Source organism: Vicugna pacos, chromosome 25, assembly GCF_048564905.1.
Source record: "Vicugna pacos chromosome 25, VicPac4, whole genome shotgun sequence".
NCBI classification, from domain to species: domain Eukaryota; kingdom Metazoa; phylum Chordata; class Mammalia; order Artiodactyla; family Camelidae; genus Vicugna; species Vicugna pacos.
Window position 1 is genome coordinate 15,028,735 of NC_133011.1, and position 27,254 is coordinate 15,055,988.

General features: G+C 35.9%; 1 protein-coding gene across 2 annotated transcripts in view; it reads right to left on the minus strand.

Moving 5' to 3' along the window:
- ANGPT1 (angiopoietin 1) overlaps positions 1-27,254 on the minus strand; it is a 328,343-nt gene that overhangs the window by 68,308 nt on the left and 232,781 nt on the right. The window contains exons 4-6 of one of the 2 annotated variants that reach the window (XM_072949606.1): positions 25,718-25,873; positions 14,222-14,343; positions 828-1,060 (exon numbers count right to left, since the gene is read on the minus strand). In XM_072949606.1, the coding sequence (XP_072805707.1) occupies positions 828-1,060; positions 14,222-14,343; positions 25,718-25,873 (511 nt within the window). The remainder of the gene's footprint in view (positions 1-827; positions 1,061-14,221; positions 14,344-25,717; positions 25,874-27,254) is intronic. The other variant, XM_006211566.4, reaches the window with a different exon arrangement.

Consider the following 27,254-nt stretch of genomic DNA (forward strand, 5'->3'; position numbering starts at 1 on the left):
CAGCAGAACTACAGAAGATGAACTTAAGCTCCAAACTCTGAAGAACTCTCCAGAGGCTCAGGAGAGGTTCTACTTGAAGCAGACAAGTGCACACAGAGGCATTTATTAAATAATTGGTGGGTGGATAGATGGATAGATGTCTTCTAAAAGGTCAAAGGCCTGCCATAATCCCAATGGTTAAATGGCTCCAGATACTCTAGTAATATTAAAAATTTGCATTTCCACTGTCATGAGGACATCCACGAATGGGCCTATATGTACATTATTTAGGTTAGGTCTTCTCTGCATAGGACTGTGTAAGTAATCTTGATACAGACTTTCAATAACAAATATTTTTTCTCCCTCATAATAGTTAATAGGAACACCCATATCTCCTTTTCTCTGCAGGCAACTCTTCTGTCTCCTCCTCTGCAAAAGAAATAGTTTTAAAATGGGAGCTGTCCTAAAATTCTCCTCAGCACTCTAATCTGTAACATAGACTAATTTCTATCCTGTATAGTTAAGTGTCTAACACCACAATACCAGTTATTTATCCATAACAATATAGTAGATTTTATCTAAGGCTAAAAATACCAAGAAAAAAAGAAGTGAGAAAGTTCTTTTAAGAAGATATTGTGAATTCGCAAATTCAAGACTTTGATACTTTCTCTAAAGCTAAAAACATGAGAAGTTTGTCAGTACAAACTTCATGAAATACTTCTAAGAATAAAGTTCTTTTGCTGCTTCTACACAGCAATTAATGCAACTTAGAAAGTTACACTGAATGTTTACTTGCTCCATATGAAATAAAATTGTTTACTATACCAAAGAGAGTAAGAAATTCTTACCACCTTCTTTAGTGCAGAGGTTGACGAGGTTATGCACTGTGTCCATCAGCTCCAGCTGCTGCTTCTGAAGGACACTGTTATTGTTGGTGGCTCTGTTCAACTGTTTCTCCAGTTCCTGGATTATATACGTTTGACGAGTAACCAAGCCTTGAAGATTCTCTTTCTCTTCCTTTAAGGTGTCCAATTCTTCTTTGTGCTTTCCCTCCATTTCTAAGATTTTATGTTCTAATAAACTACAAGGAAGTGAAGATAAGATTTAGTTTTAAAAATGCTATACAAAAAAACTGTGATTCAACCAGTTCTTGAGTTTGTTGAAAGTTGGAAATTTTAGTTAGGTTTTTCACCATGAAAATATTTTTAAGTGAGAGACTCAGGAAAAAAAAATATATATGTGTGTATACACAGACACACACACACACACACACACACACACACACACACACACACACATATTCACATGTATGTATTTTAAAAAACAGGACTTGCATATATAGCATGTCAAATGAAGAATTATTAGATTACTTGCTGTCAGTGTAATGTTTGTTTACTAAATATAATTTATTTCCTGGGGTGTATCTTATATCCAGAGTAGCTAACTTGGACTCTAGAGAAATTATAGTCTAATTTTCATTAAGAAATAGGTCTAATAAGAAACAGAAAGCAAAATAGTTCAGAAAAAAAAGTATGAACAAAATATAGACACTATTTTTTATTTACTTTGCTTCATTCATTTGGGATTCTTAAAACATTAACAGTGATTAACAACAGCTTTGTGAGGTCAAGGAATATCATACTGATGAAGAAACCACAGGATCAGAAAGTAAGCTATCTAAAGTCACAATGAATTTGATTTCTTGGGATTTTTTTTTTTACATTTTTTATTGATTCATAATCATTTTACAGTGTTGTGTCAAATTCCAGTGCCTGATCCTGTGTCGTAACCAGTAGCTTACTTTATCTTTCACTCTAAGCTTCAGGATAAGGACTAAATGCACTGCAAGTTCCTATCTCACTGAATAACTGGTTCTGAAAAGGAAGACACATTAGGCTGGTGGTACAGTCTTACAAAAGGACTTAGGGAGCTTTGCTCAGGGTAATGCTGTCTTCAGTTGAGAACCTTCCTTCTCTCAGAACTTTTCACAGGATACTCCCCTTGCATATTGCACATTAACAATGATAGACAATGCAGGAGCACTCTTGGATCCTAGCAACTGACTGGAAATAAAAAGCATTTACATTTTATAGAGTGTATAATATACTAGTATTCCTCAGAGAAAAAGCCTTATTCAGTTTTCTTAGTTCCATTTCAGAAGGTTCAACAAGTCCTTAGTTTACAAGGTGTTATTCAAATGTAACATACCAGACTGGGCACTTAATTTACCTTGGAGAAATATAGCACTGAATCATTCCTATAAGTTTTCAAAAAGGGGACTCTAGGGAGTGTTTTAAACTTAATACTTAAGTCATAAAATAGAGCATGTTTGAAGAGCCAAATTTTCCAACTCCACATATTAGGGGATGAGCTAGAATACCTGAAGGTCCTTTATACAGATTAAGAAGTGTGGAGAGAACTGCTCATGGTAATTCCAGATCTTTGTCGACATACTTGTCCTCCAAGAGAATATGGCCTAGAATAGGAAAGGTAAGTTGCCCACTGAACCAAGCTTGAAAAACACTGGGATGCTTCTAAGTGTAAGACCTTACTAATTTACAACACCTTTGGTAGCAGGCCCAGATTCACATATGAAAATTTCACATTAAGACTCATTTGGGGCAGCTCTGTGACTTTTGCAAGATAAGAAAAGTCACACTTTTGAGTTGCTTTCATTTTACAGGACAGTGAAAAGATCTCTGCCCTGATTGATCCTTAAGAAAACTCAATTTGGATAGATCCTGGGTATAATGTTTGGGGAAAATGTGATGGTCATTTATATTTTTTTTAAAGCAGAAAATGAAAAATTTAGGCTAGGAAGTCAGAGTAAAATAAGAGATAATATTTCTAAAAGAGTAGGATGATTCATTGTCTTTTAGCATTTTCTTCTGTGTCAATAACTTGCTCCTGGAAAAGCTAGTAGTTAGAAAAACCAACAAAACTAAACTAAACTAAAAAACTTTTTTTTTTTTTTTTGGTAAAAAGTTTATACCACTCACTGGTTAAGTGATTAGTGTACTTGCTGTGGATGTCAGAGGAGGTTTTCTCTGTAACTATTAATTTTTGGCCTTCAGATCTGAGAATTAACCTCAACCAATGCCTTAGTTCATTCTCAGTTTACTTTTTAATTATTTGTGTTTCTCCTTCTAGGGTAACGACCAGATGTAAATGCCCATAAAACAAAGTCAGTTAACTTATGAGAAAATTTCCTCTAAATTTACAAAAGTTATAGTATATTTACTACCCAAGAAATTTAGAATTAACTGTTAAAATGACAATACTGTAAAGAGTAACATTTGGATGATAAAGTCATAAAATACTGGATAGAAATTCTGAATTACCATTTTGTTCCTGAAATAAGATGAGCACTGGCCTTTCAGTTTTCCTAATTAGTAGGTAATGTTCTGGTATGGAAAATATCATGCTATAGTTAAATTACATGTATTAGTTGCTAAGTGCCAATAGAACTTTCAGCACTACATGAAATATAAATGACACTATTCCTACCGTAAGGTTTTATTTTTAGAGAAAAAAAACCCTCAAATGAAAAACAGCAGCTATAAGACATTTCTGATTCAGGCATAATACTTTTTATTTTTCATCAGCACTTTTCTACTTTCTACTTTTGATGCATTCTTTGTTTAAGAAGACATGTACTTAAGATGGCTAGAATCTAAGATGTCAGTAAAGGAGTTTTGTTTGTTTGTTTTGTTTTTCAGGATAATTTGGAAAGAGCTGACAATGGAAAGTTGATCAAAGAAGTACTGCTGCCAAAGGAAACAAATCTGAGCACTGGTTTGTGGAAGAAAAGGCCTGCGATTCCCGAGTAAAAGGAATATACATTTAGCACTGGAAACAGTGTTCATTGTCATAAATCACCAAACACCCTTTAATGCACTATGACTACCAGGTATTAAAACAAAAAACATAGCCTGTCATCTTAAAATTGATATTCATGTAAAGTAAAGAAGGGATTGCTCACAGAAGTAAGAAGCCTGCTCCGCATCGCAGACATCTCGCAGGATTTGGAATGAGATTTATGCATGAAAAAATAATATGCATGAAAACTATGCAAATGGGAAACATGTCACACCATTTCCCAAATGGCAAGTCTTTACCAGTCTTCCAGTCATTTTCTCATCTCATTTCTTCACTTGGAGTCTCTTTAGTAACTTTTGCACTGTAGTAATTTTCTATTAATTTTATTTACTAGGGACACCCTTTATACTACTGACAACTTTTTAGACTTCTTCAGCAAAACTGGTACCTTTTAACATTGTTCATCCCTCCCTTTCATCTTCTCTTCATATTTAGCTTCCAAAATCACTATCCTCTATCTATCTTTTTTCTTTGATACTTCTCATCCATTGGTTATTATCTACTTGGGAAGTCAGCCTTTCTTCACTGTTTCCAAACTGGTTTGAATTCAAAACTCTTCTGCCAGAAAATAGTCATGTACTATCTCTACTTACTAATCACATTGTTGCATTACACCATTTCAGTTGTGTAGCATTTTAAAAGCCTTTCTTCCTTTGATTCTTAAAGTAATAAAGTGATATATAGTGAATAGATGTTACAAGCCCCAGTTTATATAGGTATATCAAAATACCTTGTACAAAACTGTGCATATACTGTGTCAGAACCAAAATAGAAAGCCATGTCTTCTCATTTGTCAGACTAGAAAGCTGCCCATATCAACCCATTGCTGTAAAAACTAGCATTAGAGTCTCACCTCTTTGATTTAGTATAACATAATTTCTACCTAGTTCCACCCACTTATATTTTGCCAAGAATCAAGGCATCATCTTAACATCTCTTTAATATTTGCTGCTCTCCATCTGGTTATTTTTAGGAGCTTGTCTTTCACAATATTTCAACCTATCCATCTTTTCCACATATAAAAACAAAATTTCTTTGCTAAGCCAGTTTTTTTTTTAAATCTAAACTGAGATTTTCTTGAGCACCACTTTGTCTTAACCCTTCTGCCATTAAATTTAAATTTCTTATTCAATATACTAATCATATCTCATTCTGTCTTGAAGCCTTTTATTCATTCTCTTACATTTTCCCTATTCAGATCAGCTGGAAGAGGCCGTCTCCGTCTCAGCTGGGCACAGAGACTTCTATATACAAAGGTTGATCTGGAGGACAACATGACAGCTCCAGTGTCCGAAATTCAATAGGCAAAGTAGTCATAATTTCCCTGATGATGACCTTCAGCAGCAAGTTTAGTTTAGGTTTAATGCATAATCCAAAACCTGTATGCTGATTCCAAACTCCAGTGCACTGTTTTCTAGAATGCATCAGTATATATTTATCAGGCATTCCATTATTAAGAGTTCCATTGTCAGGTTTGGGGGAAGCCTGAATTAAATAAACAGTTTTATAATGCTGCATCCTTTAGGATTAGTGTTCCATGGAACAACAATTTACGTAACTGTGCACCTAAATCTATTTAAATTGAGCTAGAAATCCAAGGACAGAGTTTCTCACAGAATTCTCAGTACTTCTTTTTCCCATATTTCTGGAAACACTTTGAGAAGAGCCATGCATAGAAGTTTGGCACTTAACTTCTAGTTTGAGGCAGAGGTGCACTTTAATGAAGAATAAAATAAACAAAATAATCTAGGTCTTGAACTTCAGTAAAAGGTTCTAATTGAGTATATACAAAGCCCTATTTGAAGTTTTCGGTTGACTTTTCCCCCTCATTTTCACAGTCTGCCTCCTCCAACATATCTTATTGAAAATATTTCAAATCATTGAATACATCTTGAAAGTTTCACAGTAAAAGCTCTCTTTTAAATTGTTTCCCATAATAGAGTTCTTAACATAGCAGCAAATGAATTCAAAGCTGTGACATTGTCTAAGCTTTATGTGTTAATATAGCCCTCAAATGAGGAGGAAGAAGTAAAAAATATAGAAACCTTCTCATTTTTATCTGTCTGAACCCCCTTACAGTTGCTTTAATTTTTAAATTATTTGAATCTGTATAGCAGCAACATGTGTTACAAATATGAGTTTTAAAGAATGATTTTTCCCCACTCAAACAAGGGCATAATAAATTCAGGTTAAATTTCTACTTGAATTTTCTAACTTGAACACAGTAAGTTTTCTCTTAAAATATGACATTAAATATTTCTGTAATTCAAATGTGGAACAGAAGCATAGATCACTACAAGTAAACACTGGCAAACAGATTAAAGTTTGGGTAAATAAGATTAAGCTAAATACACTGTCAAAGCCATAAGCCAACGGAAAAAAAAATACACTTCATGACATGAAAGTGTAATACTTCTCTAAAAAGGATTGATCAATAAATGACAAACTACAAAGTTTTAATATCCATCAAAGAGCACATATGAGGTAATAAAGCAAAGATAAACAATCTAATAGAAAAATGAGAAACATATATGAATGGGTTAGTCACAGAAGAAGAATGCAAATGGTCAATAACCATGAAAAGATGAAAATATAACCTCTCAGGTAGATAAGATTAATGAAACGACTAGCAAGGTTTGGGGAAGTTAGAAAGCCTATGCGTTTCTAATTTGAGGAGAATGTAAAATTCACAGATAATTTGTCAATATCTATGAAAATTTAAAATAATCACATAAAAGGTTCTACTAAGTTGTAAATTTTAGTGCATCTATAACAATGAATGAAGTATATCTTTATATAGTTACATGTGCAATATATCCATGATAAATTATTATAAAGTAGAAATAAACTCAGGATTTAAAAAATAGTTACAATCTATATACATACACATATATGATATAAATATGTACTTGTGCATGTGTATAATTGTATATAGGTATGTATCTCTGAAGCACATAGATAAATCTGCACCCTCCACACACACATGTGTATCTTAGTATATTCATTAAAAAGTCTGGAGGAATAGGCACCAGACTGCTAATCTGTTAATGACAATTCTCTGCAGGGGGTGGAGTAATATGGAATTAGGGACTTTAATTTTTTTTTTTCCCCTCTGTCCACTGCCACATGTGGCCCCTCCCTGCCACACCCTGGAGGCCACTGGGCTAGGGATTTTAAGTTTTAATTTATGTGCTTCTATATGGTTTAGTATTTAGATCAGTTAAATTTTTCTTATTTTTATTTATCAGAGAGATGTAGTAAATAGTCATGAGTCTAGAATGATCTAAGAAGATGCTGTCTAGAGATGAAAAAATTGGGCTGAATGAGTGGACCTCAAAATGTGGACTGATAACCTTGGATGTCATACAGTGGGCTTTTGGGGATGGAGAATAGTGGTATAAAAGCCATCTCTATTTTATTTATGTTAAAACAATGAATATGTTTATAATATTTAATGTAAACTATGTGATCTGTGTTTTCCATTAAATTTTTATTTTTAGTTTGTATGTGTGTGTGTACATAGATAAATGATATTGGTTGGGACAGAGCTACTGGGACATTTGCCAGTTCATCATTCAGTCAGCATTCATAAAGCATTTAATACTATATGGACTATGTGTAGAGAATTGTGCTTGGGAGCATGAAGACAAAAATAAATAAAACCCAGTCTCTGTGTTCCAGAAGGTCACAGCCTACACACACACACACGCACACACAACAATGTGATGGGATAAGTGAAGTAATGGGAGGAAAAAACAAGGTACAGTATTATCATATAAGTTGTAATGAGCAAATCTATTTGGCAGAGTCAGAGAAAGTTTCTTGGAGCGGGTATCATCTGCACCAAGTTTTGAAGGGACAGGAGTTTGTGAGTTGAATAAAGAAATACAGGGCATTCCTGACAAGGCAAACATCAAATGTGCCTGAAATAACATCAAGTCTTCAGTGTGACACTAACAACTAGTATGATTAAATACTTACTATGTGTTTCAGGCACTGCTCTCAATGCTTTAAATGCATTAACTCAATTAATCCTCACATCAACTCCTTGCACCACTACTATCATCATCCCTGTGTTATGAATGAGAATATCAAAACACAGAGAATTTAAATAATTTGCTGAAAGTCACACAATGTATGGCAGAGTCGGTTACAGCAAAATCAAGGAAAACCCTAGGCAATCTGGCCTCAGAGTCCTGCTCTTAGCTATTAGACTATACTTCAAAAATATAAGTCTTATGGAAGTAAGGCTATAAAATTAGAATTATAATGGTCATCCACTGTGATTCATGTGAAAGAACTTGAACTTTCCCCAGTCCATTATAGAGAATTAGTAGAGGGCAGATACTATTTAGGGATTTAAAAGTTGGGTTGGACTAGTGTGTGTGGGGAGGGACCTAAAAATGAGAAAAATAATCTGACTTTAAATTTAGAAAGAAGATTTTGGCAGACTTTTGGAGGATAGCTTTGAGAGTATAAGACATAAGCCACGCACGGAAGTCACTAAAATGGCTGAGACAAAAATTAATGGGATTTTGACCTAAGACATAGTCAGAGTAAATGAAAAGAATAAGATAGATTGGAAAAATATTTAGGATATGGAATTGACAACATCAACAGTGATTGATGAGTTGTGATTTTACTTTAATATTTTGTAAAGACTTTACCAAACTGAAGATAACTTTAATTTGAAAGACTATGATTTTACTGTTCATTTATTTTAGGCATATTAAGTACTAAAAATCAATGCTTTACTATTCAATTACAGTTATTTGTTAGTAAGTTATATTATAATTTAGTATCTTAAAATTACACATACTTCAATCAATTACAATTAATTAGTAACTTCCCATAACCTCTAGCTAGAAGATAGATGAAGCTTGTCAAATAAGTTCAGTGAATTCCCAAGATAAAATAGTTTATAATTCCCACTCCAGTATTAGAAGAAATAAACAATGATCTATACAAAAATAGGCCCAAAACAACTGGCCTACCTTTCTTCAAATTTGTATTTAATTATGTTAAGAGGATAAATTGACAACCACGTCAATTAATCCTGAGGCTGCATCATGTTGGAAAAATATTTCTGTAATAATTAAGACAGAATCATCATAGACTTGAACCCTGATTAAGACAGAATCATCATGGACTTGAACCCTGATTTTGCCATACACCAGCTGTTTGGTCACAGGCAAGATACTTGACTTCTGAAAACTTGATCTTCTTCATATAAAATGGAAAAAACAATAAATACTTTACAGGATAAGTTGGAAGATTAGCAGTAGAATATGTGAAGCACCTTGCTCAGATATTCACCTGCCTGATATTAGATAGTTAGGCAGCAGATAATTTTGCTGAAACTATGTCAGAAGGCCCCCACTTGTGTAGTTTCACTTCACTCTGACTAGTCTTATTGAAGATTTCTCTAATTTTCATTCTGCATATTCAGCACAAGTAAGATTAAGAAAGCCCAGGGGCTCCATCTTTGTACACATGGAACATGGATTTCTCTTCCTGTGTACCCTGGTGAGGCGTAAGAATTTCTTCTAGAGTATGTTTTACCTGGTTATGCTCCAACCTTGGAAAACATTGGGATTAAGTCTGAAATGGGTAGGTGCCTTGAAACCTGACCAGCTGACCAAATCTTTACACCAAAAGATCCAGTTGTATATTCGATTCAACTGAAGGAATTTGCATTATGGTATCTTTCCCTGTCTACATCTCTTTTCTGTTTTTTTGAGCAGAAATGGCAGGAAACATACTGGAGGAATCTAATAAAAGTTGACAATTACATGTCTCACTTTGTCATACCAACCCTCAATGTGCAGTAAAGAGTAATTCTTCCCATTTCTTGAGTTCTCGGTTATGCGATTTCAATTATATGGGCCAGTTACTGATCTCTTACTTCTCAGTGTCATTTCCTTGAGGTAAGGAACAAAACCAAGTTTTGAGATTAGGAAAGCATCCAATAAAAGAAAAAAAAAATCCTAAAAAAAAAGCAAACTGGCAGCTTCTTGGAGTCACCCCCTACTAGATTGTTAGGAAAACAAACAACAGTGCAAATGTTGTTAATCCTACTCTTTGTTTTGTGCCTTTGGCCATTTAGGGGATAAAGAAGTGAATCTAATGAAGTCAAAATTCTGTTTTCAACCCTACAACTGACGCATTTAATTTGTCAGGATGTAAATCAGCAGGACCTCTCAGCATGATTGTGTAGTATAATCCTGTCCATAAAATATTCCTCCATGTTCTGCCAAAGAAGTGGTGGACCCTCTGAAGGGCCAGCTCACCGACTTGGCGGCTGAGGCCCCATCATACTCAAAGCTGGTAAGTCACACACCCAGACGCAACCCCTGACATTCCTTGGGGAGGAAGCAAAGCTTAATTTAGATAATCCCCTTTGCAAAGTGTATTAGCTGATCCAAACCAGACCCGGCCAACTAATGGCATTTTGTTCCTACATTTCAGAGATGCCTCGATTTAGAAATAGCTTCTTGTTGTATTTGGAGGATTAAGATTCATTTAAGGAATAGGTAGGGATGATCAATAAACTATTTTAAAATATATAAACAGCTTCATGCTTGACTTTGACCTTCTATCCACTTAAATGGTGTGGGGCAGGGCATTTCTTTGTTGCTCTAGAAAGAGCCTGGCAGAGTCTTCTAATTTCATTTCACATATGAAAATAAACAATAAAAATAAACACAATAGGGAAAGTATGCTGTGTATTACAAATAGGGACTTCCGGTTTATACAAAGAAAAACACTTTTTTCTCAGTGGTTTATGGAAGAATATGTCTGGTTTAACAATAGATGTCCTACCAACACTCCATTACACACATGGACAGGGAGACCTGGATAGCTGTAGAGACGTTGCAATGCCAGAAGATTCAGCACTTTGATGGAAAATACCCCCTGAAACCACATGTGAATTAATGTCATACGAGAGGATAAAAAAAAGAAAGGGGTGCAGAGGAGAAGCAAAAGATGCATGTAAGTTCTTTTCAGCATGAGCACAGAAATGAATTTAAAGTTAAAACCTAAATCCTTGAATTCACTGTGAAATACCTATACTGCTAGAAAATGAAATTGTTAAAATCCTGAAAAAAATATCATTAGCAATAAATGGTGTGATTTGTACATGTAAGAAAATCTGGATTTTCCTCAGAATTAGAATTCAATGAGGGAAAAAATTCATCAGCAGAAAGCACATATGTGCTTGGGATCAGAAACCGGATTCTTCTGAGAGGCTGCGGCATATGGAAAAGTCTTGTCCACCTGACCCGCAGCATAGCTCTTTTGAGAGCTCAAACCTTCACTCAGGTTTACTAATGGAACAGAGAGAACAATTTTTAAGCAGTTTACTTAAAAAAAAAAAACCCAACATTCTTTGGTAAGAATTCCATAGTAGGAAATGATATCAGATGTCATATCAAGAATAAAAATGGAAAGAAAAAAAATCCAAAATGATCTGGAATTAGGGTAGAAGAAGAAGAGGAAGAAGGAGGAGGAGAAGGAGCAAGAGTGTGGGAAGGAGAAGAAGAAGAAAGAAAAAAAGTGAGAGAATGAATATGATCAAGAGGGAGGGAAAGAGAGAGATAGACAAGGAAAACTGGAGAGAGCTGAGTACAAGTGACACTTAAGGACAGCTTTTGTTTTTATATTTAAGGATGAACCCTTTTAGGCCTCCCAATTGGTTTTTTCCTTTCTTTCTTTCTTTTTTGGTATCCTGACAGCTAAATTGTCAGATGTAGACCAAGAGATAATACACATATCAGCAGGAGGAGAACTGAAGAATGTAAATTCAAGCTGACAACTTTTTTAAAAGAGAAATCATATTTGGTAACATACCTAGTGAGAGATGAAGCAAAACCACCCTAGGTTACACCTATAAAATGAAATGTCATGCAGTTATTAAGAGTTATATTTGAGGGATCTTTACTGATTAAAAAAGATACCTCCGAGCAAAGCAGGCTGCAAAACAGTGTGTATAGCATGGCACACTTTTTGTGAAAAACATATTTATATTTTATATACAGCAACATAAGAAGCTCTTTCTCTGCAGCATCATGTCATGTGATGGGATTGTGACTTTTAATTTTCTTCTGTGTACTTTATTTTTCTACGATAAATGTGTTATTTACCTAAAATTATAAAAACAACCTAAAAATAAGGTAAAATTGTCATTGTTTTACTTCTTTGTTCTTAGACAAAGCTTTCACAATAGCATGTTGAAAGGTGACTATGAATGGGGTCCACTTTTAGGAACAAAGTTAAAGCATGGTGGGACCCTAAGTCAAGGGATAGTTGCAGTAAAGCATACCTGTTATGTGTATGTGTCTGGTTACTGTGAAACTGCAGTGGGATAAATGGTACTTTTAAACAGGACTCTCAATTCCAGAACATTTCATCAGGCAACTGGTTAAGGGTCAAGTCCTGTCAAGTTTATTTATAGTTATACAATTTACCCATGACAAAGATAAATAAATGTAAAACTTAGAAATACAAGTCACAGAGCATGGAATGACCCCTTTCAGACTCTAAACCAACAGTCAGGTTTATCTTCTTCATGCAAAAGTTTAATTATAATCATTGTCATTAACGTCTATGTTTAACATAAAGTTGGGAAACCCTTCTAAGTTGCAGACAGTATTGAGAGATCATGTGCTAGGAAAGAGCAGGACCAGGAATAAAGAAGCCTGGATTACATTCTCAGTTGTGCCACCAGCAAACTGTGTGACCTTGGACCTGTTCCCTCATCTGTAAAGTTAAGAAGAGAATTAGCAGCTCATCTTAGGTGCCTTCCTGGTTTGGAACATGGTGGAAACTATAATTCCACCAAGACAATGATATTTACCTAGTTTCTAGCAACACAATGATCTTTAATTCAATGTAATGCACGAGAACTAAAACTTCTTCAAGCTGTCCATATATCCAGAAGAAAATGAAGTAAATATACAATATATTTGTCCCCCAGAGGTCAGTGCTTTAATTAAATTGTCCATCATGAATATCAGTGACTTCAAAATAATGTAGTCTATATATTATCCTAGCTGTCAAGATCTGTAAGTCCCTGTTGGCTGGAATGTGCATATGATGCCTAGAGCTCTAGGTGCAATACTAGAGGATGATGTGACCTTGAGGAGGGAAGTCATGTGTGAAGGACGGCATGGAAAGAAGACAGAATGAGTCTGGTCACTGATGACACAGTAGAACCCTGGACTGTTTCTCCCTGAATTTTGAGGTGGAAGTACTTCTGTGTCTTGTTTAAGCCGCTGCTATTTTTACTCAGTTATTCAAACCCAAATGCAAATTCAGGATGATATTGAGTGTGTAGTTTTTTTGAAAGGAAGGTGTTCGGGAAGGTAACACAGAAAAAGTAATGCCTTGGCAGATTATTTTAAAGAATGAATAGGAGTTGCCCAGGGGATGAGAGATGAGGAATCCAGTGGAAGACTATTCTTTGTCACCACATACTTCGTTGGATACCGTTTTAATAATTTTTTTGTTTGCTTGTTTGTTTGTTTGAAAATAATTTTGAACTTACCAAAAGTTACAAGAACAAGAATAGTAAAAATAACACCTCTTACACTCTCTACTCAAGTTCATCTAATGTTATTAACATTTTACCCCATTTGCTTATATTTGCTGCCTCACTCTCTTTATGTATTTTATATTATCAGTATTAAATGGTCTATATCATGAAAAAAAAAAGATCTGTAAGTCCTACTTCACTTACCTGAGAAGATTCATAGTTCATAAAGCTAACCAAAAATTAATCATTTCTTTGATAAATTGAAAGCCAGAGTTAATGGCTTTAAATGGGGGAAAAATAACTCTTGAAACAGCTTCACAGGTAAAAAATTTTCTGGAAAACAAAATACTGCTTCTGTCTAGTGCAATATCTCTGAATTCAACGATCTTGTATCTCTGCACAAGCTTTAGGTCGAGCAGAGTGATAATTCAAGTTACAGAGTTTCAGAGGCTCTATTCTTTTCTCTATTGCTGTAGATTTTGGTTCTGCTGAAAATTGTCAATATTTTGTGTCACCAAATTTAATTATAGAATCAATTAATTTTTGTGGATATGGTAAGATATGAACAACTAAGTATCAGATAAATTAGTGCTAAAAGTCATAAGAAGCAAATATTTCAAGAGTGTAAGCAACAGTATTAATCTTATTGTTGACATACTTGCTATGTTCACCTCAAGTTCTCATTTCTTTCTATATTAAAAATTAATTTGGCTCTATATTTCTTTTTTTTTTCACAAATCACTTCAGTCTTTTTTAAAGAGTTGGCAGGGATGTGGAGGCTGTAAATAAGTATACATGTACATATTTTTGGAATATAACAATCCTCACCTGTTTTTCTCATGAATCTTTAGGATTTCATTTGTCTGTTGCAGAAGTTGCTTCTCTAGCTTGTATGTTGATAATGAGTTCTCCAGCAGTTGTATTTCAAGTCGAGAAGTTTGATTTAGTACCTTAAGATAAAAGATAAACAACATTTCAATCTCCATTTACAAAGAGTAAAAATAATTATTTTGAGATTTTTATTTAGCTCTGTTTCCTTTTAAAATAATATTCCTTCTAGTATAATTAATTAAATGATCTACATTGTACTAATTAATGCTTTACATGTCTCAAACATTATATTCGAGATTGAAGTTGCAGTTGAGTGAGAAAACAAGGTCTTAGATATTGTATATACTTAAGAATCACTAATAGGCATGTAAAACAGCCTGCCTTGATCTATCTATCACTTTGCAGAAACTAATTAGAACTGTGCAAAAAACTCTTGATGCAGTTTAGGCAGATTCATGATCACATAGTTACTGAATTCCTATCATGTTAAGTCATGTCAGCCCTTCCAGATGCCATATCATTTCATTGACATGGGCATCCACTGAAGGAGGAATTACTATCTTCAGTTTACAAATGAGGAAACTGAGGTTCACAGAGAGTCTGGAATCCACATAGGAACGAAGGGAAGAGTTAGGTTTCAAACCCAGATACTGTGACTCTAATTCTAATGTTTTACATAGAAAACCAAGAAGAGAGAGAATCAAACCCTCCTGGGTTTTCTTTTCTTTTTTTTTTTTTAACATTTTTTATTGAGTTATAATCATTTTACAATGTTGTGTCAAATTCCAGTGTAGAGCACAATTTTTCAGTTATACATGAACATATATATATTCATTGTCACATTTTTTCCTCTGTGAGCTACCACAAGATCTTTTATATATTTCCCTGTGCTATATAATATAATCTTGTTTATCTATTCTACAGTTTGAAATCCCAAGCTGTCCCTTCCCATCCCCCGCCCCTTTGGCAACCACAAGTTTGTATTCTATGTCTATGAGTCTGTTTCTGATCTGTATTTATGTTCTTTTGTTTTTTTAGATTCCACCTATAAGCTATCTCATATGGTATTTTTCTTTCTCTTTCTGGCTTACTTCACTTTGAATGATATTCTCCAGGAATATCCATGTTGCTGCAAATAGCGTTATGTTGTCGTTTTTATGGCTGAATAGTATTCCATTGTATAAATATATCACATTTTCTTTATCCAGTCATCTGTTGATGGACATTTAGGCTGTTTCCATGTCTTGGCTATTGTAAATAGTGCTGCTATGAACACTGGGGTGCAGATGTCATTTTGAAGTAGGGTTCCTTTTGGATATATGCCCAGGAGCGAAACCCTTCTGGGTTTTCATCTGAGGAGATGAAGTGACCAGGAACCTAGATTGCTCTGAAGACAGACTATAGTTATCCTTTCAACTGCACTACACTGGGTCTTCTAGAAACTGTAAATGTTCAACTCCTGAACCACAAAAACTCATGTTCCTAGTCAGGCTTTAAAATAACCTGAGTCTGAGCCATGAACCCCACCTACCCTCCGAGTAAATATCACACACTCCACGCCTAGAAGATGCCTTCAAATTGTGCCAGTGTCCTTGTCCTTTCCTGTCTCTGTCCAGGACCCTTCTTCCTTAAAGGAGGTAAAAGGGGCAAGGAAGAAGGTATAATTAATTTTTTAAAAATTTAAAGTTCTCCTTATGTCATTTGAGAACTTTTATAACTACCATACTTTTTTTAGAACTACTTATTGTAAGGGACCTAGGAAACCTTCTGGAGAGTCAATATCAATCTAAAGGGTCCTCCTGTAAAAATGACACCAAGACAGCTTCCCTCCTTTTCTGTAGCAGGTCTAAACTTGAGATTGTATCAGATGCACATAGAAAGCCTTTTCAAAATAAACTGACTTTATTTCAAAATAAACCCAGGGCTGGGTTTGGGCTAGAGAAGGTTGTGGGGAAAGCTGGTGTATTTGCAGGGGAATAGGACAGGAACTAGGATTGAGACAGGAGGGGAGCAGGGTATAGCCATTCAAGGTATGCTACAACAATTAACATCAAAATGGTGAAAGATTCAACCCCTAGTAGGCCTTGAGGCTCAGGATGATGAGAGATTTAACTTCTAGTAGATCTTGAGTTTCACTATAAGCCCATTGTAATATATTAACTTGGTGAATAACATGCCCACAGGCACCATGGCAGTCCCAAGGCTAGCCAGAAAAGGTCAAAGTGTGGGAAATGGCCAACTTCCTGGGAATCCCAGCCCCTTCCCCAGGCTATTTAGACTGGTCCTTCCGCTTATTAGCATATGAAGCCACTGAGCCCATAAAAACCAGCAACACAGAGCTTCCCTGCCGCGCCTCTCTCTCCCTCTTCAGAGATGCCCGCATTCTGTCTATGGAATGTGTACCTAATTTAAATCTGAGCACCCAACCCCTACACCTTGTGGCCTTTCTCTTGCCTTTCAGCTTATCTCTCTGAATAAATCTACTTTCACACAACTGTGGCTTGCTCTTGAATTTTTTTCCTGAGGGAAGCCAAAGACCCACACTTGGCAGGGCACTCCCAAGGGGCTCAACAGAAGCCTGGGACACGGCCCTCCTCATGCCCCACATCTGTTTTCCTGCATCAGGATGAGAAGAGAGAGGCAAGTGCCTCAGTTGTAAAATTTAAGGTGGTGTCAAAAAACTCAATGATGAAGAAAAGTAATATTTTACTGCAACATCTTGAAAGATAAAAAATAATGTAAAAAACTCATTGGACAGGATATCATTTTAAAATAAAGACAGGACATGCCCCTACAAATGTATGATTCAGTCTTGAATAACTTGATCTCACTCCTTTCCCCTTAGTCCCAGCCTTGCAGGGGGTAGGGGTGGGGCCAGGATGCGAGATTGTCGGGGAGGTGGAGAAGAGAATGGTGAGATGGGGCATTTAAGTTTGAAAAAAGTTTTAAGCTGCTATAATTCATTTATACAATTGTCATGAATATGGATCTGAAAGTCAGTCTAAAAGTTACTACTACTAATCTAAACTCCTATTTGTGGAGCGTTTAAGAGTTTCAAAAATATTTCCCATTGTGAATCATTTCATTTGAGGAAAACAGAAGCAAGAGGACTTGGGATTTGAGGATAGAATTAAGAGCAGCCAAGAGGAAAAAAATGGCAGAGAATGTAAAATTAGAAATACACAAGATATAACTTTCAACTATTAGATAAATTTTTGTCCAGGCAAGTTTTATTTATTTATGAGAATGGCAATTTATAAAATAATTAAATAGGAGATGAGACATTTTTATCTTTTGGTAACATTGAGAACAATGCTTGGCACATAGAAGACCCTCAATATTTACTGAATGAATGAATGGTATATTATCTCACTGAATCAAGCTTACTATATGCCATTAAACAAATTCTATTTTCTTCTTTATTCACTGTACTCTGATCACACTGAGACAGGAAAGGGGCAGGGCACAGCCATTCAAGGAATGTTACAGCAGTTAACATCAAAATGGTGGAAGATTCAACCCCTAGTAGGCCTTGAGGGTCAAGATGATGGGAGATTTGACTTCTAGCAGATTTTGAGCTTCACTATATGCCCACTGTAATATATTAGCATGGTGAACATGCCCACAGGCACCATGGCAGTCCCAAGACTAGCCACAAAAGGTCAAAGAATGGGAAATGGCCAGCTTCCTGGGAATCCCAGCCCCTTCCCCAGGCTATTTAGACTGGTCCTTCCACTTACTAGCATATGAAGCCACTGAGCCCATAAAAACTGGCAACAGGAAGCCAGTGTTGCAGGCCTTGCAGCAGCTGCCCTCTCTCTCCCTCTTTGGAGACAGCCCACAGTGTCTATGGAGTGTGTACCTACTTTTACTCTAATCTGAGCATCCAACCCCCACACCTTGTGGCCTTTCTCTTGCCTTTCGATGTATCTCTCTAAATAAATTTACCTTTACTCAACCGTGGCTCGCTCTTGAATTCTTTCCTGTGGGAAGCCAAGGGCCCACACTTGGCAGGGCATGTTCCAGGGGCTCAACCGAAGCCTGGGACACGGCCCTCCTCACACCCCATATCCGTTTTTCCTGCATCAATACTTCCTGATGTTCTCAAATACCAAAATTTTTATTTTACAAAGAAGAGAAATTGTTCTTCTACGTATCTGAGAACATGAGAGAACACTGAAAACAAAATGGAATCATCCAAAATTGAAAATTAAGTTACCTATATCTAAGTCTGGAGACACACCAGCTCCTAATTTTTCTTTACTATGCCCTACCCCCAGTCCATTTGCTACAGATAAACCAGAGTGATCTTTTTAAAAACATAAATCGGACATGTCATCTCCTATGTTAGATATGCTAATGAACTTCCCTGTGCAATAAGAACAAATTCCAAAGTTCTTAGCCTAGCCTACAAGGTCCTATGTGATCAGGACCTTGATTACTTCTCAGATCTCACTTCCTTTCACGTTCCCCCTTGTTTATTATGCTTCAATCATATTGGCCTTCTTTCTTCTACCCTGACATGCCAAATTCATTTCCACCTCAGGGTCTTTATGCTTGCAGTTTCCCCTGCATGGAAAGCCCAACCCTTCCCAGATACAAGGCTCATTTCTTCTCATCATTCAAGTCTTGCCTAATGAAGCCCTCCTTGGCTATTCTCTGTAAAGTAACTCCATCATCCTCCATCACGTTGGCCTGTTTTATTTTCTTTATGATAACATCACTATTGGAAATCATCCTATCCATTCATTCATATGCTGTCTTTCTGCCTCAGGAGGATGTCAGTTACCCAGAGGTAACAACTCCATCTGGAGCCCTAGAAACCCCCAGAGCCTAGCATGGGGCCCAGCACCTTGGGGCACTCAGAGCTATTTGTTAGATGATATGCTAGACAATGGATAGTGAGCTGGTTTTCAAGTTGGGTAGTGGTCAGAGAGAGGGTAACAGGTCAGGTGAATATCAAGCTGGGTTTCAATTATAACAGCCCAAATCTAAAGCAGCATCTAAATGTAGGAGAAAGAGGGGGACAAATCTCAGAAGTCTAGGCTAACTGTCAGGTCATCTCAGGCCAGTTTTGAGCACAAATTCCAATTCCTTGTCTTCTTTCCCCAACACCTTAACCCAAGAGCTGCTTTATTTCAACTTTTTTCCTTGATGTATGAAAATAGGCCTGAAGTTCAAAGGCAGGCAACTGAAAGAATTGTACAGGAAACTATGATAAATTGACCACTTTCTTGCCATGTGTCTATGGAGCCAAACTTGCTGCTTAGCAATAATCTAAGCATTCCATTAAAATGACAAAAGACATTTCCTTCTTGAGCCTAAACACATTCCAAAAGCATGTATCCAAAAGAAGGAAAGAAAGAAAGAAGGAAAGAAAGAAAGAAAGAAAGAAGGAAAGAAAGAAAGAAAGAAAGAAAGAAAGAAAGAAAGAAAAGAAAAGAAAAGAAAAGAAAAGAAGAAAGGAAAGAAAAGAAGAAAGGAAAGGAAAGGAAAGGAAAGGAAAGGAAAGGAGAAAGCAGAGTATGCGACATAAGCCCTTAAGGAACAATTTCAACGCTTAAGTTTTTTCACGATGTACCACAGAGTAATGAAGATACAAGACTCAAAACTGAGGATTTATGGATAATAAAATTTTAGTTCTTTATTTGAAAATAAAAATTATTATTCTCTAAGTGAGCTAGATAACTTCAGCTTCCCTTTAATACTTTCAAAGAGTGCTTCTAATCTTCCTTAAAAGGAAAATTCCCCACAAAAGAAAATTTTCATCAGCATATTAACTTTGAAATCAACCTTGCTTGTAAGTTTGTGTTTTCTTTTACTTAAATTATGTTTTTCAAATAAAAATATAACACAAGGTATGATGTCCTGACTTAGACTTTTACTGAAGAATGAAGGCTGATACACGTACAAGGAATGAGAATTAGAAGATCACCATTTCACAAAATCAATGAAATAACTTATGTGGTCAGTGATGAGCAATGTGACAAAATACAACACTACAGGTTTCTGTTAATTTCCAAGGGGAAGCAGACAATTGGGATGGAGAGGTATGGAGGCTTCCCTACCTTAACCAAGTCAAAATAGCATCACTGAGAGTGTGGAAAGCTGGTATTTGTACTTCCTGATGAGATGCAAAAGGAAATGACCAGTAATTCTACAAAGCACTCCCACCACAATGTTCAACTCAACCTAATTAAGCCTTTAGACAACTTCCAGTTTAAAAAAAAAATAAGTAAATTAAAGCACATCATAAAGAAATATTTAGACAAATTAAGAATATGGGACACTTCACAGAACAATTGAGCCAGTTTCATAAAAATCTCAAGAAAAACAAAAAAGTAAGTCAAACAGAGAAACACAAATGTGTACGTTACCATTTATATGGGAATCTAAAAATAAAACAAAGTAGTGGATATAACAGAAAAGAAACCAACTCATAGATAAGGAAAATAATCTAATGATTATCAGTGGGGAGAGAGACTTGGAGAAGGGCAAGATAGGAACAGTTGATTAAGAGATACAAACTACTATGTATAAAATAAATAAGCTACAAGGATATGTTGTACAGCACAGGGAATACACCCAATATTTTATAATAATTATAAATGGAATATAAGCTTTAAAAATTGTGAATTACTATGTTGTTCACCTGAAAAGTCTATAACATTGTAAATCAACTCTACTTCAATTAAAAACAAAAGTGTAAGGTTGCTCCAAATTAAAAGGGACAATTAAGTCTTTTTTTTTTAATTGAAGTATAGTAAGTTATAATGTGTCAGTTTCTGGTGTACAGTATAATGTGCTAGTCATGCATATACATATTATATATATTATATATATTATATTCGTTTTCATTAAAGGTTATTAGAAGAGATCGTCATTCTAAGTAGGCCAGGAAGAGAAAGAAAAATACCAGATGATATCACTCGTATGTGGAATCTATTAAGTCTTGACAAACAAAATGCCTACACAAATTTTGGCAGAAAAATTGAGGAAATTTGAAGGAGAAAATTAGATAATCTTAGAGAATTATTATTAGTTTTAGTTATGATAATATAATAAAGAATTATAATATATAGTTACTATAAGTATATTATATATTTTAATTTATATTTTATATAAACATATAATGTATTTATAATATAATGATAACCTCACTGGAATTTAATAAAGATAGTACTTATATTACAGATGCAGAAATTGTGGGTAAAAGTAACTTACCTAACAGAGCTAATACACAGTAGGGTCAGAATGAAACCTAGGGAATCTCTCTCCAGAGCCTGAAGTCTTTCCATAGGCTCATGGAGCTGTACACGAACAGCTCTGGTGAAGAAAAGTATCTCTCCTCAGGCAGTAGCAATTGCTATCAAAATGATTTCTTTCAATCACCATGAGATCTTCTGCTTGTTGCAGCTGATGGCATCTGACTTCTCTCCAGTACTCACTCAACAATAAACGAGCACTATGAAGCAAGAAAGTGACCAAATTTCTCATGCTCCTCAGAGTATAGAGAAAATACATTCATCCAATGTTCTCAGTCAGTCAGAACATCTTTGCAGTAGACTGCTTCTGTTCAAAGTCCTATTGTGACCCATCCACTATTTGTGGGTATATATTACCATCAACACACAACCCTTAGGACATTTCCCTTGGGTTTGGGAGCATTAGGTTGAAAGCTCAAACATTAAGAGACTAATATTAGTAAACATAATCATTCAATAAATATTTGCTGAGAGCCTACTGTGTACCAAGTACTGTTTTAAATCCTAAGGATAGAGCAGAACAAGATAGACAAGCTCTCTAGCAGTTTCTATATTGGTGTTGGGGTTAGCCAGTTTTTTCTGCAAAGGGCCAGATATCTTTGTCTTGGCAGGCCCTGGTGCAACTACTCAATTCTGCTGTTTTATTGAGAAAGCACTCATACACAACATATAAAACTTTATTTACAAAAAAAGATGGCATTTCGAATTTGACTTGTGGGTAATAGTTCACTGAGTCCTCTCCTAATGGATTATCAAACACTTTTTCCAGAACTTGTGAGAAAATTAATTACCAGAGTATTTTCCTTGGATGAATTATTAGCACATTTATTTTACTGCCTTTTCAATTAGGCTTAAACGTTTATTCAACTATCCTCTCATCAAGTTAAAGAGGCAGCGGCTCAACTTTGAGAGTTGCCCTTTGAAAACTTGTTTCTATCTTGAGATTCAAGCTCATTGATTAAATTGTTCCTCAACTGCCTTCAATTTACAATTGTATGATTTAAGTCCAAATAACAAGTGTGATAGTCTGTGACCTCTAAGAAGCAGATGATAAAATGAGATTAGACATACGGGAAATGTATTAGGGGAAATACCTGTGAGGGAAAATTGGGAAGAAGTCAGAGCTGGCTAGGATCATCTTCTGAATAGAATGTAGATCTAAACACAGTACAGAGAGGGAAGGAAAACGGCTCACTAGAAGTCTTAGTCTGCAGGGAAGTTGTGAGAAAGTTTGGCAAGGCTGATGGAGAGCCCTTAGCCAAAGCCATATGTCAGTGAAGTCCTACAGCTTCCATCTGTGGATCTGATGAAGCATTGCTGCCACAATGGCTGGAAGGGGGTGCTGAGAACCGTGGTTTCTGTACCAATACAGTGATGAATTTCAGGGCACAGCAGCTGGGGCCATTGGTCTATTACACCCCTCTCCACAGTAGATGACTAGAACAGTGCATTTTTATGACTATAAAGAAAGGCTCTATAGCTAATTCATTTGGTGAAAAGTTAAGAAAGAAATGGTTAAGAAAAAGTTTTGCCATGTTAACTGCATTAAACTCACTGAGCATAAAGACTGCTTTACTTGCTGTTGTATTCTATTTAGTACCTTTTAAAATATCTCGCATCAAGGAGGTACCCAAAATATATCTTTAAAAAGTTTATTAAACTCCATTTCTAATACCATGGTTCCAAGTAAATGATTGGAAGTTGGAGGAAACTTAGGCTCAGTGGCTATAGAACTTCCCTATAGTTACACAGCCAGCAAGTGGCAAGGACAACACTGGATGCTAGGACTACACGAGACAATGTGCAGGCACATGGTAAAACGGCAGTAGTTGTTGGTACCCTCAGCAGCAGCGGCATCTTCATCATTTATAGAAAACTTTCACTTGCTATTATTAGCTTCACATTAATTTGCTCTATCTGATTTCCAACTTGGATCCAAGTCGTGTCTGCAACCTTTGAGGGAGAAAGGAATCAAAAGAGAGAGGCAGTATAGAGAGCTGGTAAAGCACACAGACTCTGATGTCAGACTGCTGGGTTCAAATCTTCCCCTCACACTTACTACTGTTTTTCATGTGGGGCAAGTTGCTTTACTTTTGAGTTTTAGTTTCCACATCTTTAAACAAGGGATGGTAATAAAATGCTTAAGGTTTTAAAAGTATATATTAAAGAGCTAATTTATGTAAATTTGTTTAAAACAGAGCCAAGCACAAAGTTTTAGAGGTGAATTTTAATGGCATTTATTTGTCTACTAGTGTACCTCTAATTAAAATTGGCCTGAGGAAGAAGTCAGAAATAGATTCACACTACAGGAAGGGACACAAATACTGTCTGAAACTAAGCTCTTCACATTGCACACTTGGAAAGAGGAACTGGAAGGAGAGAAGAAATTGGTACAAACTGATAACAGAGTAAGAAAAACACTGCCCACTCAACTGAGGAGGAAGGAACAAGTCCAGTGATGGCTCCTGATTCTCGCCACCATGACCAGCAGGGTTATTTAGATGTGCTCATTATCTGTCTCTCTTCTGATAACTATGATTACTGAGCATAAGAATATTTTTAAATTCCACTGCAGTAAAAGCAAGGCTCTACTACCTTTTATTAAGTTCAAGTCTAGAAGGTCAGCGGAGGACTAGAAAGCAATAAGTTACTTATCTTTATAACATCATCATGTGAAAGCTAAGGCACTAAAATATATTCTAAAACCACTGGCATGAGTTCCTAAAATAACTGAGAACCTGAAGTCAGTTTAGGAAAAGCAGCACTTATCAACATGAAACAAAGTGGAATGAATTAAGATTAAGGAACACTAATGTGAGAAAATCACTCAAACTTTGTGTTCCAGATGGTCTTCATAAAAATCATTTGTACATGGGAAAGTGGCTTGTGCATATAAAGTGCTCTATCCATGTAAAGTATTATTGTTATTTCTCTTTAAATATCAACATTTGATCTGTGATGCCACTAACACAAATGAAATTATAAAATAGAAATAAGGTTGCATCTTATATTTTAATCTGTATTGTTAACATAGTTAAACAAGGAGACCATTAGACTGAGTGGTCCTAATGCCTTGGTTGCCTACTTTAGCAAACCAAAATTTAAGCCAGAAATTTAAGTTCTTAAATCCAAGAAAACAAAACTTAAGAAAAATCAGTCACAAACAGTCAACTAGGCTTTCCCAAATAAGGCAATTGTTTAAGCTGTAGCTAATCAAATAATGACCTTGCTTTACTTCCATATCTTCTCTAATAGAAACTTTCCCTTAGCTCCTGCATCAGAGCTATTTTCAGTCAGATGCTGCCCAATTTGAATCAATGTTTGCTCAAATAAATTCTTGAAAAGTTTAATGTGCCTCAATTTATCTCTTAACAATATATTTCAGCTTTGATTCCAGAAATTACCTATTTGAGACAGAACCATCTTCTGGGTTTTAGAATGGTAACTGGAATAATTAACCATTTCCATGATTAAAAAGGGACCAAAAGATCATCTTCTAGTCATCTAAAATGATATTTTCATTAAGCTGTGGTGGTAGGATTGTGTCAGGGGTATATATATGTATATATATATGAACAAAGAGCTGTTTTATTAGCATTGTTACGGCAACACGTCCCAGGAGGGGACAGATCCTTAGCACACAGCCCACCAAGCTGCAAGCAGTGACAGTAATAATTAAAAGGTGTTTTACTGATTTGTACATCATTGTCCATAGTAGGGTAATATATATGTATATGCACATATCTGTGTATATGTAAAGAAAAAGAAAGAGTTTTCTTTATAACTGACTTCTCATTATAAATCTGCACATTCCAGATCAGTTTATCTGGGGTTTTCCTTTGTATCCACTGAATGCACAAAATCTCTACAGGTGTCATTATGGCTAGAGTACTACCAGAGACAAAACAAGACAGGTCAAAAATATACATCAAAGGCACCAATTTGACACAAATGGATATTCTGTTTGACACATCGTATCACAGTTGGTAGCTGCAGTGTTTATTTGAATTTAAACGCTGATTAAGACCTCTACCAGTCCTGTTTTGGCAAACACATACAAAGCTAAATATACCAGCTCTCATTAAATCAAAAGAAACATGCATAGCATGTCAGGCAGTCATTGTTGTTATTACCAATAAACAAAATGGGTTCTGTGTTTATGGAGTAAGCTATAGGAAAAAAAATTCTTCCCAGCTAAGAGTTTGTGGACTCTGGTCCAGGGATGTACCTGGGTCTCAACATCTGTCAGCTTTCTGGTCTGTTCTGCGGTCTGAGAGAGGAGGCTGGTTCCTATCTCGAGCATGGTGGCCGTATGGTTCTGAACTGCGTTCTGCTGTATCTGGGCCATCTCCGACTTCATATTTTCCACAATGTAATTCTCAATCTGCAAGAGATAAAGGACAAAACATACTACATTATAAGCAAAGCCTTTTGGTTGGAGCATGTAATATTTACAATGACAAAACAAGACACAGCTGGCAAATCAGCCATCTGGCAGGGATCCTCTGCCTCTCTGGGAGTTGGGGAAATGGGAGCAGAGCACACAGGAATACAGCTGCTAATAAACTCCTAGTGTACTGATACATATATATAGCCACACCATCATAATGAAAATTTGCACGTGGATAGTGCTTTCTCATTTAATCCTTACAGCAAAGATGTGAGGGTTAAGCACAGATGGTCTCACTGCTCTTTTTATTTCAAAGCTAAGGAAACAGAACTAGAGAAGGTCAATGATGCGTCTGAGGTCACCCAGCAAAAATGCAGCAGAGTTAGCATTGTAATTTAAATCTGAATCTTGGTTCTCAGATCTTTTCATTACACCATATTGACCACTCATCTCTGAGAAAAATTCAGCCTCCTCTGTAATAAAAAATAAAAGACTACGCTGGGTTAGGGAAATGGGACAAGGAGTGAGAGGAAGACAGATGCCCAAAACACAAGCCTTTAAGGGAATATTAAAGTATAGGTAACAGCATAAGAAATGAGCGGCAGCGCCTCAGAGCTAGCTATAACTGTTCTCAGTGTTCCTCCACAAGCTCAAAAATGGGCACTGAAAATACAGTCCATAAAGCAGCATTTGCCCTTGTTGCCTTGGGTTACATTTAGCCCTTTCTGATGCCATCTTAGAGAATATTATGGTTGTAAAATAAATGGTGCCATAGGAGCCAAGAAGAAATATTAAGTGACTTACTACAAGGGAGCCTGTTAGGCACCTGGGAGAATAAAGCTGAGCATGTGCACTGCTTGAAAAATGCAGAAAGAAGCCTGCACCTCCCTGTCAGTGCACTTAATTCTCCCTCACCACTGTGTGATGACTACATTTTATTACCTAATTACACATACAGCGAAACTGCATCCCAGAGAAGTCATGTCCAAGGCCACATGCCACAAAAACAGCTAGACTTGGATTTGAGTGCTGAAGTCCTTAACTTTCATACCAACACTGTTAACCACCTGATAGTTCTGCCAAGTTGTGCTTCATAAGCCGGGTTCCAAGTCATTAACAGTTATGTGATTTTTACTGATTTAGTGAACCAAAATACATCCACTACTTTATAATCTATAGTAACACTCTCATCATATAATAAAAATAGCCTAAAACTAAATTCTTCTTTGTAAACTTTGGCAGTTCACTTTCTAACAACATCTCTTGCTTATTTCTATTTATCAAATGTGAGTCTGCTCCAAGTGAAAGTAAATGAAAGGTTAAAATGAAACTCACATTGTTATTAAAAAGTTCTGACTTTGTCAGAGGGAAAAAT